This window comes from Canis lupus, chromosome 1 (genome assembly GCF_048164855.1).
Source record: "Canis lupus baileyi chromosome 1, mCanLup2.hap1, whole genome shotgun sequence".
NCBI lineage: Eukaryota > Metazoa > Chordata > Mammalia > Carnivora > Canidae > Canis > Canis lupus.
Window position 1 is genome coordinate 22,976,208 of NC_132838.1, and position 19,875 is coordinate 22,996,082.

The following is a 19,875-nucleotide window of genomic DNA, read 5'->3' on the forward strand; positions in this document are numbered from 1 at the left end:
GCTGACTAACTTCTAATTAACAATTCTCATATAAGTTACTATTTGTGCTGAATGTCACTGTGACAGACAATGGCTCTCAGATTTCTGGAGCTACTGGGGAAATATTTTTAAGCACAATTTAATGTGAACAGGGCTCATACTGTACATTTTCTTTTCACCTTAAGAAAAGAAACATTTAAATAGGTTAGCTGTAATGAGTCATTCTGGGAGAAAGATTATTCAAACTGCAGAAAAAAATAAATGTTTTATTTTATCATTTGTCCTTAAGGGCACTCAACAATTTCCTTTATATGCAAGTAGCATATATTCTAGGCGGACACAACACATTTCAAGTTGCCCCACGGCAGGTCATTTTTAATTCACTGGTAGTAGAAATAGCATTGCACTTAAAGGAGCTAATGGATTGGCGTGGCATTGAAAAGTTACCTTTTTTTTTTCTCTCTCTTTTTTACTCTATTCCCAACCAATTAAACAAATGCAACTCTAAGTAAAAAATGCTAAGTGGTGATAAAAGTAATAAAGATATGCTTTATGGATGCATTCCTTAAAATCTCTTACGGTATGACAACATGCATGCACAAAGAGCTTATGAAACTTTCTGAAAGTCAACTGATCCAGCTACAAAGAGGTGGATCCACCAATGAGAGCCGGTCCAAGGTGAAGGTGAGCATGTGCCTGGACCGGCAGGGCACCTGTGTTCTACTCCCCTTCTGCCAGAAGACTTGGCTTGGACACTCTTCTCTGACAGGCCATGTGTGCATCTCAAACATAAGAGAAGTGGACTGAAATCCTCCTCCTTTAGCTACTAAGTTAATTTGATATTTGGAAAGTGATTTTCATATTTCTCATATATTCATATCCTTGAATTTGGAAACTCTGATGCTAACCTGCATCTAAAGGAGAGTTTTCAGAGCATTTTTAAATGAGCAAAGAATTCTGCTGGTAACAGCAAAAGCAATGATAGTAGTGATAGGCATTGAGCGCTCACTGAATACCAGGAAAACAACTTGGTGAATATAAGATACCATTATCCCTATTATCCCCCACAGGGCATAGAGTGCATTAGAACTTAGAGAAACTATAGAAACCATTATGCTTAGCTTCAGTTCTTTCCAAAGTTCAAAAGCACAATGCCACGTCAACCTGGGTCTCCGTGGCTTCCTACCCTGCCACTACCACTTGTCACTGTCACCACATCCTTTCCTACTGCTCAAGTAGCATCAGCTGTCCTATCTGGGAGGGTAGCAAAGAGCACTTGTCTGTATTACAAAAGTAAGACTCCCATGATCATAGTGGCATATCTTGTTGAAACTTTGTTATAACAGGTAATGAAAGTCCAAGAAGTAAGGGATTGCTGGCTTCATTGAGTCTAAAACTAGGTCCTAAACTCTGTTCTCCCAAGAACCACCATGAGGATACTTGGAAAGATAGTCTTAGGCCCTCTGTTCTTTTCGTGATGTGTTTGTTTAAAACCCTGTCTGTAAAGCAAGAGGGATGGGCTGTTTAATCACTCTTTTTCAGCTCAAAAATTGTGAGTCCAGAAAATCATTTGCTGTATTGGAACAATTTTCTTAACGCATCATAAAAATTCCCAACAGGAACCTTCTTCCCAGGAAAGAAAAGCAACTGAAAACAGAGTAAACAATGAATGGGATTGTAAATCTAATATGAAAAAAACAAAAAACAAAAAACCAAAAAACAGATAATTACCACTATCTGAAAATAATCACTAGGAATGACCACATCTCCATTCTTCATCCAATTCACAGTGGGTACAGGCTTTCCAGAGACTGAACATTCAAACTCAATATCCATGCTTTCATAGGCATACAGGTTGGAAGGGTGATTTAAAAACCATGGCGGAACTGCAAAGACAGAAAACAAAAGTGAGTGGGTGGGAATGTGAACCTGCATGCTAAGATCTTTGCTCAGTTAGAAACACTGGGCAGGGAGAGAGAATATTTGTAATTCAATAATACCCTGAAACCCTTAGTTTATTATACAGGAACGACCGTAGAACACAACTTCCCCCTCCCAAACACAGTCACACAGTTGTAGCTAGTGGTGTTTTGCCTCAGGAAAGAAAAAGAAAGCTTTTGGGAAAAAAAATATTACATCTAGTAAGCATTCTGAATACCTGAGTATTTGTATCCAATTGATTTACATAAAGGATACTGAACAGCGCATGAAGCTATGGAAACTATGCTGATAAAGTAAATAAAGGGAAGCTGATAATTCTGAGACAACCCAGAATGCAAGACCAAAAAGCTCAGTGTCTCTATAATTCTAGAATTTCATAGGGATTCAGTTAATGTGATGGACTCATTCCCTGCTGAAACTGGCTATGGCGATTGGCACAAAAAATGACCATCGTCTTTACTGCGGACACATTCCTATTGTCTTAGCAATTATCTATTGTGGTGCTTTACTACGCTGCATTATTATTTCCCCAGCATGATACGTGATATACTAATTTAATTTAATGTCTTAATTGCCATAATGCTAGTTACTCTATGATGGAAATTTGTAATTGAAAGAAAATTACAAATAAAATAAATAACACACCTTTGCTAATGAATCTCCCAGGCTTGGTCCCTCCAAACCCTGCCTGGGAGAGGGAAATTTTAAAAAGAAATGTTCATTTGCTTCCACTGGGAATCTTAAAATGATGTCAGATTTGAATATTCATGTTGCCTGAGACCCAGGTTAAATTCACAGTGAAGTAGCAACCTTTATCTCGTTTTCAGGTAGGACATGGACATGCATTTTTAGTAGTCATCTTTAAAGTCATTTTTTTTTCATTTTTAAAGTTAGATTGCATTTTTTTTTTTTTTTTTTTGGTCATTGCTGTTGCTATTCAGTGAGTAAGGAGTGGTAATTTTTGCTCATTTGGTTTAATACCGTATTTTGCTCTCTCCAACCACCCCGACTTCCAATTAACTTGCAAACACTGATGAATAGTCTAGAAAAATAGAAGAGCCAGTGGAAAGTTCCCAGTTTTTCTACCGAAGATCATGGAAATCTTAATCTCTCTCTCCTGGATTCTGGAAATCTTAATCTCTCTGTCTTTCTCTTCTTCCTCTCTCCCTCTCTCTATTTTCCTGATTTTTAATTAAGTATTTGGACCTTTACTATAAAACAACTTAAAAATTCTTCAAACTTTCACATGGGCAAATCAATTTATCTGACTCAGCCGGCATGCATTAATATTCACAAACTAAACACATGAAAAAAACATGTCAGAGAGCTTTTCTAAAGAGAACATGACCCCATTGTATATAGAGCTGAAATTATTTATCTATAATTGATAATATTAGTAAGAGATTGTTTTTATTCCTGAACCAAATTCACTGACAAGGAACTAAATGGCATCAGCTATATTTTTCAAATGCCTCTGAGCAAATACATTAGTTATCTGCTTGATTCTGTTCCTGATTTTATTAGAGATTTTGATCAAGTGCATGTTTACTAGAAAACACCCAATATTTATAGAGAGCTGACCATGTATAATTTATTAGTCTAAGCACTTTATATTTATTATATTCACCACACCTCTCTGAGACTCTCTGATTCCCATTTTACAAAGACGCTGAGGTGCAAGGAGTTGAGTGACTCTCTCCAAATCATACAATGGATAGAGTTTGGAGCCAGACAGGCTGACTCCCCTGCCTACGTTCTGAACTGCTTTATAATAATTGTCTCTTTTGCCACTTAAAAATTCAAGTAGAAGAATAACTCGTTAACATTCCTGAAGCCTTATAGAGATAAGTAATTAGAGCTATTAAAAATATAACACCACGTTGTCTATTCCTCTTCCTCCTTTAAGATCTTCTATCCTGAGGCCATGAAAACGGCCACAGTCTACCCATTCTTAGTATTCACTTTCATCAGAATTCATAATATCATTTAGGCCCATCGCAGAGTTTTCAAATTTTGACTGATATCCATCAGTGGAATTTGAAATTCATTTTTGGAGTTGAAACTAAAATTCACATATATATGCATGTAAATATACAGAAACATGTGCATAGTATGTGAATATACATAAACATTTACATATATACACACATATATCCAGTTATACTTCATTTTATTTCACATTTAATTGAGATTTCATTTTCTTGTGCATCACAGATACTGGATTTTTTTTTTTTAAATTAAAGGTTTAGTCAGCAATTCAGCATCAAGGAAGCCTAGTGGCACCATTTTTTTTTTTTTTTTAAGATTTATCTATCCATTTGAGAGAGAGAGAGAATAAGAGTGTGGGGGACCGAGGAAGAGAGAGAATCTCGAGTTGACTCTGCTGAGCATGGAACCTGATGTGGGGTTTGATCCCAGGACCCTGAGATCATGACTCAGTTCAAAATCAGAGTCATATGTTAACTAACTGAGCCAGGCAGATATCCCTTGGCACTATTTTTCCAACAGCATTCACTTCACTTCAATTTTTGTAATTCTTGCAATATTTTGAATCTTATCATTATTATTATTATTATTACTATTACTATTATATTTGTCATGGTGATCAGTGATCTCTGATGTTAATTTGTAATTGTTTTGGGACACCACAAACAACATGCATATTTGATGGCAAACTTAATAAATGAATGTTGTATGTGTTCTGACTGTTCCACAAACCATCATTCCCCTGTCTCTCCTTCTTGGGCCTCCTTTTCCCCCAAGACCCAACAATATTGAAATTAGGCTACTTAATAACCCTATAAAGCTCCTTAAATGTTCATATGCAAAGAAGAGTCACACATGTCTCTCTCTTTAAATCAGTAGCTACAAGTGATTAAGCTTAGTGGGGAAGGCATGTTGGAAGCTGAGATAGCCGGAGAGTCTTGTGCCAAACAGCCAAGTTGTGAACGCAAGTGAAAAGTTCTTGAAGGAAATTAGAAGTGCTGGTCTAGTTCTCTCGTTATTTCCACCACATCTGCAGAGAACTAGAATCAGAAGTGGTGACTAAAGATGTGACTGAACTGCTGCAAATTCTTGATAACATTTGAACAGAAGAGGAGTTGCTTCTTATGGATGAGCAAAGAAAGTAGTTTCTGGAGATGGAAACTACTTCTGGTGAAGATGCTGTGAAGGTTGTTGAAATGACAACAAAAGATTTGAAGTATTACATAAACTTAGTTGGTAAAGTAGCCTCAGGATCTGAGAGGATTGACTCCACTTTTGGAAGACGTTTTATCCTGGGCAAAATGCTATCAAATATCATCACAGAAATCATTCATGAAGGGAAGAATCAATTGTTGTGGCAAATTTCGTTGTTGTCTTATTTGAGAAACTGCCACACTAGCCTTCAGCAGCCATCACCCTCATCAGTCAGCAGCCATCAGCCCTGAAGCAACACCCGACACCCGCGAAAAGACTAGGACTCACTGAAAGCTCAGGTGATGGTTAGCATTTTTTAGCAATAAAATATTTTAAAATTAAATTATGTAATATATCGTTTTTTAGACTTAATGCTATTGTACACTTAATAAACTACAGGATAGTGTAAACGTGATTTTATATGCAGTGGGAAACCAAAAGATTCATTTGACTCATTTTATTGCAATATTCACTGTATTATGGGCTCTGGAAGAAAATACATACAAACATACAGAGATATGCATATATGTACACATATATGCATGTATATGTGTGTGAGAGAGAAGTGTGCCTATTTATTGATTGATAGATGCCTTAGTGATATCGATAGCTATTTATAAATGTACGTTTTGGGAACTGTCCATTTCAGGAAATATATTGTTAAGCAACATCATCCTTCAAACTATTCTCATCTGACTTGGAAAGTCGCTTTCAGAAAAGGAAAGGACACATACCACCAGCAGGTTTTTTAAAGTTTTGAGACTTTTTTTCTACAATATTGGTTCAATATAGATTAACACATTTCAAAAAATCTTTCAATACACGCGTGTGTGTGTGTGTGTGTATGTGTACACTATATATAACATCTATCTGCAGAGTAGGGGTGGGCAGAAAGGTAGAACAGAAATGAAAAGGCTTAGGAGTACAGAAGAAGAAAAAAAGAAGGGAAAAGAATACCAAATCTATCCGGAAGAAGAACAAAGAAACGTGAAGTTTCAGGAACCCACATGATAAAGCCAGATTGTCTGGGCTTAAATCCCGGCCATTGCACTCATGCAAGAGCTTCAGTTACTGCCCCCATCTATAACCTAGAGATAAAAACTGAGGACAATGGATGTCAGTGCACAACTGTATGTTAAAGAAAAACAATAAATAGAAAGATATATCTGAGTATATTGCCCAAAACAAATTATTATATATAAGTGTATACAATGTACGTATAAATATATGCATAAATATGTAAATATATATGGGTGTGTGTGATTCTCCAATTTGACTTAGCCTTTTGTACTCTCAATGTCCAAAATGTGTGTTTCACATAGTAAGATTTCTTAAAAACAAACAACTGAATTTAAACCATGACCATTTTCAAATAGTTTTGAGTAAATTAATCATATTTCCTCAAGTTGAGGGGTAGAAATTATCTTCCTGTTTATTACCTCTCAATGGACCTAAATAAACCAAAACTGATCACAGTAAATCCTCAAAACCTTCTGTTTAGTCGATTAAGTTACAGTGACTTCTGTGGCACCTGGCTGGGTCAGCTGGTGGAGTGTGCAACTCTTGATCTAGGGGGTTGTGAGTTTAAGCCCCACACTGGGTGTAGAGATTACTTTAAAAAAAAATAATAAAATAAAATAAAATAAAATAAAATAATAAAATAGTTACTTCTCATTAGTTAGGGGATAATTTGATGTAAATATGTCATTATAATTATAATTTTATAATTATAAAATAATTATAGCCTCAATAATTTTTTTTTATTTGCAAATATATATGTGAGTCATGATCTGTATCCTGTGATTTTCTCTTATTCCTTAGGCTCTCAGTAATACACTAGTATTACACTAGATACCTTGTCTTCCCTGGCCATCTTAATACCTTCATTTCTATATCATGTTTTCCAGTTTTCACCAAATACCTGACAGTACATGATGAAAAAAAATAGCTTCCCTCACCTACATGGGAAAGTTGAAGCATGAAATAATACCACACATCAGAAATGGGTCTAATCTCATGCTTTCTGAAAATATACTGCCTAACTAGGGCAGTGTTACCAGTCATGAGTAATTTTGTGGTAAGAATAAGGGCTAATGATTTTTCTTATATTTTAATGCCTCTTAAAGTGCCTCACCCTTAGCACAAGCTCAGCAAAGTTTTGCTGATGGTGCTGATATGAACTCAAGCAATAAAATACACATTTTTGCCTTTTCTGCAGCAATATCAATATAAGATGATGAGCAAGAGTTTGGACAATGTCATGGAAACCACATAACTAACAAAATACTATTTTATTATCCTGGAAAACAAAATGTCAATAAATGATGAGAAAAATGATAAAGAAGAGCATAGTGTAGCATGGCTACTTGGAGAAAGGCATATTAGTTATTTTGGATACCTTTCCAAAATAGTCTTTTTTTTTTTTCTAATTTTATTTATTTATTTGAGAGAGAGAGAGAGAGAACAAGGTGGAGCAGAGGGAGAGGGAGAAGCAGACTCCCCACTGAGCAGGGAGCTGGGACGCAAGGCTCCATCCCAGGACTCTGGGATCATGACCTGAGCTAAAGGCAAATGTTTAACCAACTGAGCCATCCAGGCATCCCTCCAAAATATTCTTTTTTTTTTTTTTTCCCATTTTATTTTATTTTTTTTCTTCTTTTTTTTTTATTGGTGTTCAATTTACCAACACACAGAATAACCCCCAGTGCCTGTCACCCAATCACTCCCACCCCCCCCCTCCTCCCCTTCTACCACCCCTAGTTCGTTTCCCAGAGTTAGCAGTCTTTACGTTCTGTCTCCCTTTCTGATATTTCCCACACATTTCTTCTCCCTTCCCTTATATTCCCTTTCACTATTATTTATATTCCCCACATGAATAAGAACATAAAGCTCTTCTCTGTTAACAAACAAAGGGTTGCGGAAGGGGAGGTGGGCGGGGGGTTGGGGTAACTGGGTGACAGGCACTGAGGAGGGCACTTGATGGGATGAACAAACTCATGTGTTATGTGTTGGCAAACTGAATTTAAATTAAAAAGTCTTAAAAATAATAAAATAAAATAAAAAGCTCTTCCCTGTTTGAGCAAAAAGAATTAAAATAAATCTAGAATCTAGGAGAGTCTTGAAGAGGTCTAAATATATAAGCCTGGGTTGGATTAGAATTCAGGTAAAAGCTTTTCAATCTTGCTTTAAATAATGCATGACCAATGCTACCGGTTTTCCTGCTCCTACCCACACATCCGTTACGTACACCTGAGGGCTCAACTTCACCATTGTACCCGGTCCGTTTCTAATTCTGTCTGTGTCCATTCTGTTTTCTCTTCCTGAACTGTTTTCCATTTTGTCTTACAGTGTAGACAACCTAACTATCCATCACGAATCCCTTTCTCCAAAAGGTCACCTTAATTTTTCTTCTTGTAAAATTTTCTTTCCTTTTAGAAATCCCAGTGGTACAATTTTCACTGATTTTATGGCACTTGACATGGTTACCTTAGCAGTAGTTTATAACTTAGGGGAAGAGGCTTGGCCATGCTAACATCAATTGAACCCATTGTTTAATATATTTTTGATGTTGACACTCTTCTGGGAGAGGGTGAACAAATGAAGTTTATCCAGTTTTTCTCCCTTTATTTGATCCCTTTGTCTTTTTCTGTGATGAACAGACCAGAATCTGCTGCCTGGAATTTAGGATCTAGGTATAATCACATTATACTTTTCACAGCTCTGGAGTCCTATATTCTCAGCACAAACTGCAACTGGGATGAAAGAAGGAATATGATTTATCAGTGGCTGGAGGTATGTTTTGTCAGCATTTTTCTGACCATGGATCCTTGCCTGGAATTACATTCCTCAGATGATACAACTTCTATTTATTCTCTAGGAGGAAACTCAAATACTCCTTTTCCCATGACATTTTGTCTTTTGTGAATCTGACAATGGATTTTCCTGCTTCTTGCAATGCTTTCTCTCTGTGCCCAGTTTTTATACCACTTGTTATTTTAAGATATCTTTCACAAATATTATTATTTACCAACCACAGTATGATTCTTTTTTTTTTTAAGATTTTATTTATTTATTCATGAGAGACAGAGAGAGAGATAGAGAGAGGCAGAGACACAGGCAGAAGGAGAAGCAGGCTCCATGCAGGGAGCCCGACGTGGGACTGGATCCCAGGACCCCGGGGTCACACCTTGAACTGAAGGCAGATGCTCAACCACTGAGCCACCCCGGCGTCCTGCAGTATGACTCTTAAAGATGGGATCTGAAGCATATGCTTCCTCTTTTAATTTCCTTTAAATATTACACAATACCCCCTCCCTTCCATTCTCACGGAAGGAATGATTTCACTACTTTAAGTTATTTGATGGGTAGCAGCTTCTTAATGACTAATAAAAAATGAAATACTGAATCTTCAAGTTTATCAAATTGTGCCATTTACATAGTATTAATCCATTGCAGAGAATTGCTTAACATACACGTACAGTGCTGCAACAATTTCAGGCAAGATATTGATTTTAGTTATATGCTCTTTGGGTAGAATAAAAATTCATGACCAGAAATAAATTACCTTACATTTCCCTCAGATGTTAGTTTCTTAGAATCTCCTACAGTACTTATAGTACATATATAAAGAATTATTTTAATTTGGGGGCTAAAGGGATAAGGGATAATGACCAAAAATGAGTAAAAAGCCAAAGATATATGGAAAAAAAATATAGTTTGTTCTTGAAAGTGTTTATAATGCTTACAAATGACAAATAGATGATAAAATCCTCTATCCTGAAATCATTAGACTCGTATAACTAAACCTGAAATTTGAGTAAAACTTTTCCTTAAATTTATTTGATTTTCTCCTAAGACTTTCTATGCTATGACTATCATTTGAATTTTGTAGGATGAAATTTCTTCTGTAATTTCAACCCCAAAGTCATCAACAACAATATAAATAGTATTATGAGTTTTATTTTATGTAATAGATATTTCACAAGTATTTTCAGGAATGTCCATATCACTTCCTCATATTTAGACTTGGCTTCTAGTATTTTTATTCTTAGATAACGTATATAGCAGTTCTTTTCCAGTTATTTAAGTATGTAATAAAAGTGAGTTAATTGTAAAATATTGCTCTAATATGTATAATTAACTAATACCCGATATTACCTTGATTTTGAGAAGATTCTATACATTCTAATAATTTACCACAACTCCGAAATTGCAGAGAACACATTTTTAAAGACATGCAGGTGAATTAAATTAACACTAGGTAGTATATAAATCACTTTGGTGAATGATTAAAATAATCAAGGGAAAAAAAAATAGATTGGTGAGCTTTTATTAGGAGGAAAAAAAATAGCATCATCCTTGAGTGGCTGCATTTCCACTCTGAGTACAGTGGAAAGTCAGATAGTTTCCCTAGAACAGAACAGCTCGCTCCAAGTTCTCAGGCCCTATAAGGTTAGTTAATTTGTTGTTAAAACAGTGGACATAACTCCTCCATCTTCTCTTGAATACAAATATCTAAAGAGACTGCCCTAAAAGTCTAAATTTGGGTACCTCTGTCCCCAAAACAAATGGTTCTTTCAAGTGCACTATCACATTGGTATAAACAGGTAATTTCACCAGGGGGCCCCTGGGTGGCTCAGTGGTTGAGCATCTGCTTTTGATCCCCAGGGTTCTGGGATGGAGTCCTGCATCAGGCTTCCCACAGGGAACCTGCTTCCCCCTCTGCCTGTGTCTCTGCCTCTCTCTGTGTCTCTCATGAATAAATAAATTAAAAATCTTTTTTTTTTTTTTAAAAAAGATAATTTCACCAAAAGGAGCCATAGTTTCATATGTAATCACCTTCAGATGACTACAAAGGAGGACACTGGGCACTGAATGTAGGTTTAGAGATAACATCCTAGTGGGGGAAATAGTCTTTATAAATTCAGGCTTTCATATTAAACATACCTCAGCAAAATCCTAGTTTTATAGAATAATGTTTCTTCTAACGGACTGCTCAATTTATAGATTAGAAATTGCTCTCTTACCTCATAGTTTCAACTCAATTTTTCTTGCACAAACTTTTGTTGCCAATGTAACTTTTGTTCAGCTAACTTGATCTCTAAATGCATAATCCTCCTTCTCCTTTTTTAACAAGGAGCTATGTGATGTATCTCTGTCCAATCCAACACTTCTCTCCAGGTCTTATGTGACAAGTGACTTGAAATCTGCTGAATATTTCTCTCTAGTTTGCTCTTTCCTACCTACACATCTGTCCTCCCCCATAGGACTGGGTGTTGAGATTTGCATTTCATTTTCTATTTAAGTTGTCTCTCACACATACCTGTCTGGGCTCTCCTAAAAAATTTAAGTTCGGCTCTAGCCTGAAATGACTAGAATTTATTTTGCATTGGAAATAAAAGCACACTTGAGATTTAACTATTAATATTGACTGAAGCTCTCACTCTTCTGGAAAAAAAAGTTTTTTTTTTAAGTTATTGATTTTTATTCTTAGCATTTTCATTCAAAGAAGTGTTTCAATCTAGTCCATCAGTGATCATTTCCTCAGAGAGAGAGAGAGAGAAAGGGAAGCAGGGAACGAGAGATAGATAGGTTTTACATTCTCTTGATAACTGCTAGAACATACACGAGCTTTATTCCTGACATATGTGTAAGCCTAAGTAGTGTATTTAATTATATACATATCTTTTTCCCACAGGAGTAAATATAACATCACTAAAAACTAATTGACAAGAAAAAGCAGGTGAAACAACAGCAATTCCTTCTACTGTGACATCAATCTAGTTGTGAATCCACTCAGCTACTAGCTTCTAAGGACGAGGACTGTCTTTCCAAATTTAAGTCCTCGAGGCCAAGCACAGGATAGGTTCTAAAAAACATTATTTAGGTATGAGTGTCTTCCTAGGACAATCTTCTCGCGTTCAATCATTTCTGGGTTGCAACTAAGTAAGAGCTATAAAAAAGCTAGATGATGAACAACATTTGAGACATAAGAGTACACTTCTCTTCAAAGTTAATAACGATAACAGCAATAGAATATTAGAAGCATCGACTATAAGCTACTCTGCTGCAGTTGGCAAAGATAGATTTTTCATCACCTGATAGAAATGAAAATTTAGATCTTTTGATTTCATTTTCTACACCATCAGTATTTTTTATTGTGGACACAGTGTGCCAAAAAATTCTTCCTCCTATCTAAAAATTCTGGCCTATGAAGAGCATCAAATCATCAACCTTTACTTTAGAGTCCTTTTATATGTGTGTGTGTGCTTGGAAGCTATTTTAGACCTCTCCTCACACTTTTCTTTATCCAGACAAAATAATCCCATTACCCTTCTTCGGTTCCAGCTCTTTCCATAATCAGGGTTTGCTTCTCTGTAAATCCAGACTGAGCTTTCCATTTTTCTCCTTAGTTGTGGAGCCTGGACCAAATTGGTAGAATGATGTTGCAAGGCTCAAACCAGTGATAAAAATAATAGGAGGATTACTTCAAGGTCCTATTTCTATACACCTCCTGATGTTATTGTTATGCCTTTGGAATGATTTGTGTGCTATCAATCAAGTCTTAGGTAGATATTGGCAACTACCCAGCAATTAGTTTTGTATGTTCACGTATAAACACATACAAAGATATGTATGTATACGTATATATAAACAAATATTTTAATATATGTACATCTATATCATATATATGTGTTTCTACAAATGTCTATATAAACTATATAGTCACAGGATATTCATGTTTAAAATGTCATAGAGATATGTAAACACATAAAATTATACACTCACTCATATACAATTTATAAACAATTTTCTTTGTCAGTTTTCATTTTCAGTTATGAAGGAAATGAAAACATGTTCAAAGAACAATGTAAAAAGGTTGAGCAGCGTATGTTGTATGATGACAGAAATAATAAATCTATAAAATAAGTTATCCAATTCCTAACATTGCATACTGACAGGAATTTGAGAGCTGAAATTATTTTTCCCTCAGTTAGTTTTCTAGCATGCCTTCTTGGTATTTGAGAGTAAAAGATGTGGATATTCTAAAAGTCTGGAAAAAATGTTTCTTCCTTGCATGAGAGCTATTTCTGTGTATTTTCAAATGTACTTTGAAGAATTATAATAAATTACAGTAGAAAAATTGTTTTTCAAGTTTCTTGTTAGTATTAGATATTCAATGAGGGAACATTTCAGCATATTTAACTAAGAAAATGATGGATTCTAACATACAACTAATTTTTCTCCCTCGATACCTAGTGAAATAAACTTCCATCCCAGTATATATGCAAAGGGACAGAAAAATCAACAACAACAAATAAAGAAAAGAAAGCATGGTCAATTGAAAAAAAAAATCAAAACAGACATTTTTGGAGTAGAAAGGCAGATTATGAAATGGCTCTGAAGTTTGGAGGGAAGTGTAAGAATTATCAGTAGTATCTCCAAACCTCAAGTAATGTGAAACCTATGGATGTAGCCTTATGTTTCTCCTTTTCTGAGAGAGGAGAACCTTGAGGGCTGTTGAAGAGACATACAGGAGATAGGGCTGACTAAGTTGAAGGCACTTTTTTTTTTTTAATTTTTATTTATTTATGATAGTCACAGAGAGAGAGAGAGAGAGAGAGAGAGAGGCAGAGACACAGGCAGAGGGAGAAGCAGGCTCCATGCACCGGGAGCCCGATGTGGGACTCGATCCCGGGTCTCCAGGATCGCGCCCTGGGCCAAAGGCAGGCGCCAAACCACTGCGCCACCCAAGGATCCCCTAAGTTGAAGGCACTTGAGCTAACAGTCAGCTAAAGACCAGAAATCTGAAGACCAAGACCTCCATTCTGGAAAGGAATAGGAGCAGCGCCATCCAACACAGTATGTTGCTTCAACTGTATAATTCCCCAACCATTCCTGTTGGTTCTTTAAAAAAGGCACAAAACTCAAAATCTCCAGCCTTCAAAGTGGAGCCCAAGGTGTTGAAGGCAGGGTGGTAAATAAGTCTATAAGTCACTTTTATCGTATTAGAGCAAATAGTATCTGGACAGAGCCAACCATACATGAGCAAGATAAGAGATATATATGAGACATATGGAAATATACTACAGTCTACAATAATGAGAGAGAAAGATAGTTGCTGAAGGGAGAGGGGAAAACAAAGCACTCAACCCAGAAGAAAATATAAGGGTAGGAACAGAAGGAAATTGCTCAAGTTGCTCTTTACACAATGGATCCACTTATTATGAAAATAAATTCAATATAACTAGAGGTCAAAGACTAGATGATAAAATAACAGAATGAAACAGAAAGAGAGATAGCGGACCTAAGAAATAAATCAAAGACCAAAACAACATCATTAGAGAGCCAATGTATAAATTAGAAAGTACAAGTAATATATTTTTTTAAAAACTACTAAAACTCATACTACCAACATAGGGGAGACTTGAGATAATCATAGTGAATGTGGATGAAAAAAGCCAAACGGCTAAAATAACAAAGCTTGTATAGAAAGAGGACAAGCAGAAATGATTCAATATTAAGATAACTGGAATTCTGAGGCAGAAAGCCCACAAATGGAACAGAAGATATATTTTTTTGAAGATATATTTAAAAAATAAAACAATAGGACATTTTCCTTGAAAAATAAATCAGAAATTTCAGAATCAAAGACTATACCATGTTCTTAGGAAACTGAAAACATAATTCCCAATAGTGAGACATATTTCATTGGGCTATTGAGTCTGGAGGATAAAGAATTATCTGAATATCCAGACAGAAAAATCAAAATCAAAACAATCTATAAGAGGTAAGGGGGAATCAGATGCCCATATAGTAATATCCGATGTCAGAAGAGCAATATTAAGCAAGAATCTTATACATGAGCCCTTCTATCTAAAGTCACTTTCTCAATTAATAAAGTAATCAGAAAATATAGCATGTTCTTTCTTTGTTTTTTTTTAAAATATATATAACATTTCTAAAGTAAGTCTGACAACAAAATCCAGGCAATCAAGCATACTATCAAAATAAAAAGTTAGATATCTTGAAGAATGTGATGAATAGTGACAATATCTCTATACAGAAATAAAACAAACACAATGAAAATGAGATTACTGAAGACAGTTCAATTGTTATAATCTGAACAGGAGAAAACCAACATTGTAACTACCAAAATCAGAAGGTGGGGAATGAGGGAATGAGTAAGAATGCTAATCCTGCTGTGGTGAAGGCATTCCTGTTTTGCCCTTAAATAGAACATGAACCTACAAAGACAAAAAAAAAAAAAAATCTATAGCTGCATCATGTTGTCATAAATATATTTCCACCTAGCCACCCAACTATTCATGTACACAGAAGGATACATGAGATCCTGAGACTCTGGAGGATTTTTAATTCAGATGGATTATTTTCACAAAATTTATAGAGTGATTTTTTTTTCCAAAACATTTTTTAAAAGACTCTGGAGGCATATACTCCAAAACATTACAGCAGTTATGGATGTAAGGATATATCTCCTTTCCTTGTTAAAAATTTCTGATGGTTAAAAAGATAACTGAAAATGTATCTTCTGGAAGGACTCAACACCATAGCTTAATTTTTTTTAAAGATTTTATTTATTTATTCATGATAGACATAGAGAAAGAGAGAGAGAGAGAGAGGCAGAGACACAGGCAGAGGGAGAAGCAGGCTCCATGCCGGGAGCCTGACATGGGACTCGATGCCAGGACACTGGGATCACGCCCTGGGCCAAAGGCAGGTGCTGAACCTCTGAGCCACCCAAGGATCCCCCCATAGCTTTAAATAGTAGAAAAAACCCTGGAAATATATATATATAAACCCTGGAAATATATATATAATATATATTTATATTTATATAGATTTATATATTATAAATTTGTATATATATTATATATATATTTATTCATGATAGACATAGAGAAAGAGAGAGAGAGAGAGAGGCAGAGACACAGGCAGAGGGAGAAGCAGGCTCCATGCCGGGAGCCTGACATGGGACTCGATGCCAGGACACTGGGATCACGCCCTGGGCCAAAGGCAGGTGCTGAACCTCTGAGCCACCCAAGGATCCCCCCATAGCTTTAAATAGTAGAAAAAACCCTGGAAATATATATATATATAAACCCTGGAAATATATATATAATATATATTTATATTTATATAGATTTATATATTATAAATTTGTATATATATTATATATATAATATATATATATATAAATCATACTTCTCTACTGGGGCTTAGAAGAACTTCAGAGGAACTTGTTGCTGGTGACAAGATACATCAACCCTTAAGGGAAATCATGTGGAAAAAAGAGCAAAGCAAGGTTTTCTACCTCAAACTTGCTGAAAGGAGACTATTTGCAGGATGACCTGTGAAAACTGCTGTCCGAGAGTAAGAACAGTCAGGAACTGTCCGACTCTTGACTCTGGCTCTACTATAGGGTGATAAGGACACTGAGCAAGTAACTGAACTTTCCTTGACTTCAGCTTCCTAGTCTGAAAACTTAGAAGATTGAATGGAATCCCAATTTTCTATTTTTTATTTTTTTGAAAATCCTTCAAGTGTTACTGGGGAGACGTTGGTTATGATGTCGCTCTCCAATCCTGTAATCCCTTCAAGGAAAAGAGCACCATGTTGACCAGCTAAATATTGCTTAAAGCTGCATGAGAACATTCTCTACTGCAAAAAGGAAAAAAAAAAGAAAGAAGAAAGAAAAGAAAAAAAAGAAAGAAGAAAGAAAGGAAGAAAGAAAGAAAGAAAGAAAGAAAGAAAGAAAGAAAGAAAGAAAGAAAGAAAGAAAGAAAGAAAGAAAAAGAAAGAGCAGTAAATTATCCCCAAGGTTTTTCCCACTTTAAAATTTTGAGTGTAACACGAGAGGATATATGGCTAGTCCAAGGCTGTTCAGGATGAACAGTTTATATAGAGTTGATTTAGCAAAGAAAGGATAGGGAAAATAAAGTTGTCAGTTTGCCTTTTATTCTTTCACTAAAATAATATTTGGCTAGCATTAATGCATTGCTTGAAACTATAAATACTAACCTTAGCGTCTCATAAAAATCACAGAAAGTGAAAGTGACTCAAAGGCAGGTCAAGGGTAATTAGCTCAATGCCTTGCTGCAAAATGACACTATTCTTTTCATACCAACACTTGCAAATGACTTACTTATATTTTTACTTGGTAAGAGAGTCCTTCCAGCATTGATTATATTCTAATTTTGTGACTCTATCTGCTTTTTTCATTCCTGCATTTTGGCCCCAAGAGACCTTAGCTATATCCCTACAGATAAGACAAACTTCATGGTAATTTCACTGCTTGATAAGTGTGGATATCAGAAACCATGGAAAATGTGTGTGCGTGTGTGTGTTTCAAGATTCATAACATCTTACCACATCGACAACCGATATCAACTGGAAGGGCTTCTTGCATAGTAAATGGAAATATTCTTTTTGAACATTTTGACTCATATATATATAAAAACCAAGAAGGAATGCTTATAAAGTTTGTGTGCGATTCGTGGTGCTAAGTTGGATTTAAAAACTCAGATTTCATAAAATTCATCTCAGTTGGGAAGAACTGGGTATCAAATATTAAAATATAATGTATTAAGGGCAAATGATAAAGGCAAGCGTTAGAATAAAAACAGCAAAACTACTACATATTGAACAGAAGTTTATATCAAAAGGGATCTGGGAATTTTCGGTGGCTGCTAAGAACTCTGATCTTTGAAACCTTGCTCTGGGTCTTAAGACTTTATGCAAATTACCCTGCATATCAGAAACAAATAAACGTATGCATGTGTGCACGTTTGTGTGCGGCAAGGAATATTTGGCTGGCTGTATCACCTGGGGCCTGGCAGTCAAGGCCGGCACGGAGCAATTTGTTACTAAGCACCCTCTTCTGTAACTAATACTCTTCAAACTTCAGGGAAAGATTTCCTCATTGCCTTCTCTCAACTCACCAAATACAAGAGCCAAACATGTAAGGCTAAGAAGTGCTGTGTTCTTACATTTCTGTCCTTGTACTTCGTAGTGAAATCTCGTTACACACAAAAGCTCATTGGGAAATGGTTGGAAAGAAAAGCTTGAGGAAATAGTTGATGTAATTCTTCAAATATTACAGCATCCTTCCTATCCCTCCTCATTCCTAGAAGTCTTTGCCTATTTTACTCACCATATAACTCATCAGTTAAAACCAAACTGGTGAGAAAGCTTATAATCAGAGCAATGGTTCTGATTTAAAAACATGTGTGCTTCTCAGAAGCTTTTAAAAAGTCCTTGGTATATTTTCATCGTTGTCATTCGTATTTACTTCATGTTAGTTCTCATACATACATTTAATTCTTGTTCTTCATTTGTCAAATAGAGAAAGTCACATAAACCAACACCAGTCCACTCCCGCTGCATCACAGAGGCTTTGTACCATTATGTTTTCATTCTAATTTTTCTCCATGTGATTTTTTATTTCTTCTTTGCTTTTTTTGGCTGACCCATTCATTGTTTAGTAGCATGTGATTTAACCTCCACGTATTTGTGCTTTCTCCAGATTTTTTCTTGTGGTGGACTTCTAGTTTCATAGTGTGGTGGTCAGAAAAAATGCATGGTATGACTTCAGTCTTTTCGAACTTGTTGTGATCTAATATGTGGTCTATTCTGGAGAATGTGGCATGTGTCCTTGAGAAGAATGTGTATTCTGGTCTTTTAGAACTGAATGTTCCAATTATATTTGTTAAATCCATTCAAAGTCATTCAAAGTCACTGTTTACTGTTGACTTTCAGATGTTTGGATGATCTGTCCGTGGATGTGAGGTATTAAAGGCCCCAACTACTAGTTATTTTATGCTTGTTATTACCTCCTGTGATGCTTGTTATCAACTGTGTTACGCACTTGGGTGCTTCCGTGTTGGGTGCATAAATATTTGAAAGTATATCTTCCTATTGGATTGACCCCTTTATTATTATACGGTGTCCTTCTTTGTCTCTTGTTATAGTCTTTATTTTTAAAGTCTGTTTTTTGTCTGGGTATTGCTACCCTGGCTTCCTTTTGCCATCCATTGGCAATGACAAATGTTTCTCTACCCCATCAATTTCGGTCTGCATGTGTCCTTAGGTCTGAAATGTTTCTCTTGTAGGCAGCATGATGAGTCATTTTTTTTTTTTATCCATTTCACCATCCTATATCATCAAAAAACTTTCAACAAACTAATGTTCATAACCAGATGGCTTCAAAGGTGAATCCTACCAAACATTTAAAGGAGACTTACTATATATTCTTCCCAAACTACTCCAAAAAAAATAGAAGAAGGAAAACTTTCATATTCATTCTATGAGGCAAGCATTACCCTGATGCCAAAACCAGATAAATCACCACACACACACACAAAAGAAAACTACAGGCCAGTATCTCTGATTAACATAGATGCAAAAATCCTCAACAAAACATTGGTTAACTGGATCCAACAATACATTAAAAAAAAAAAAAAAATCAGGGATCCCTGGGTGGCGCAGCGGTTTAGCGCCTGCCTTTGGCCCAGGGCACAATCCTGGAGACCCGGGATCGAGTCCCACGTCGGGCTCCCAGTGCATGGAGCCTGCTTCTCCCTCTGCCTATGTCTCTGCCTCTCTCTCTGTGTGTGTGACTATCATAAATAAATAAATAAAAATTAAAAAAAATTATAAAAAAAAATCATTCACCATGATCAACTGGGATTTATTTCTATCAACATGACACATCATATCAATAAGAGAAAGGACAAAAACCATATGATCATTTCA

At 35.8% G+C, this 19,875-nt stretch overlaps 1 protein-coding gene across 7 annotated transcripts in view; it reads right to left on the reverse strand.

Moving 5' to 3' along the window:
• The window catches only part of DCC (DCC netrin 1 receptor), a 1,086,838-nt gene that overhangs the window by 422,528 nt on the left and 644,435 nt on the right, over window positions 1–19,875 (reverse strand). For all 7 annotated transcript variants that reach the window (XM_072822920.1, XM_072822912.1, XM_072822902.1 and 4 more), the window contains one exon: window positions 1,711–1,865. In XM_072822920.1, the coding sequence (XP_072679021.1) occupies window positions 1,711–1,865 (155 nt within the window). The remainder of the gene's footprint in view (window positions 1–1,710; window positions 1,866–19,875) is intronic.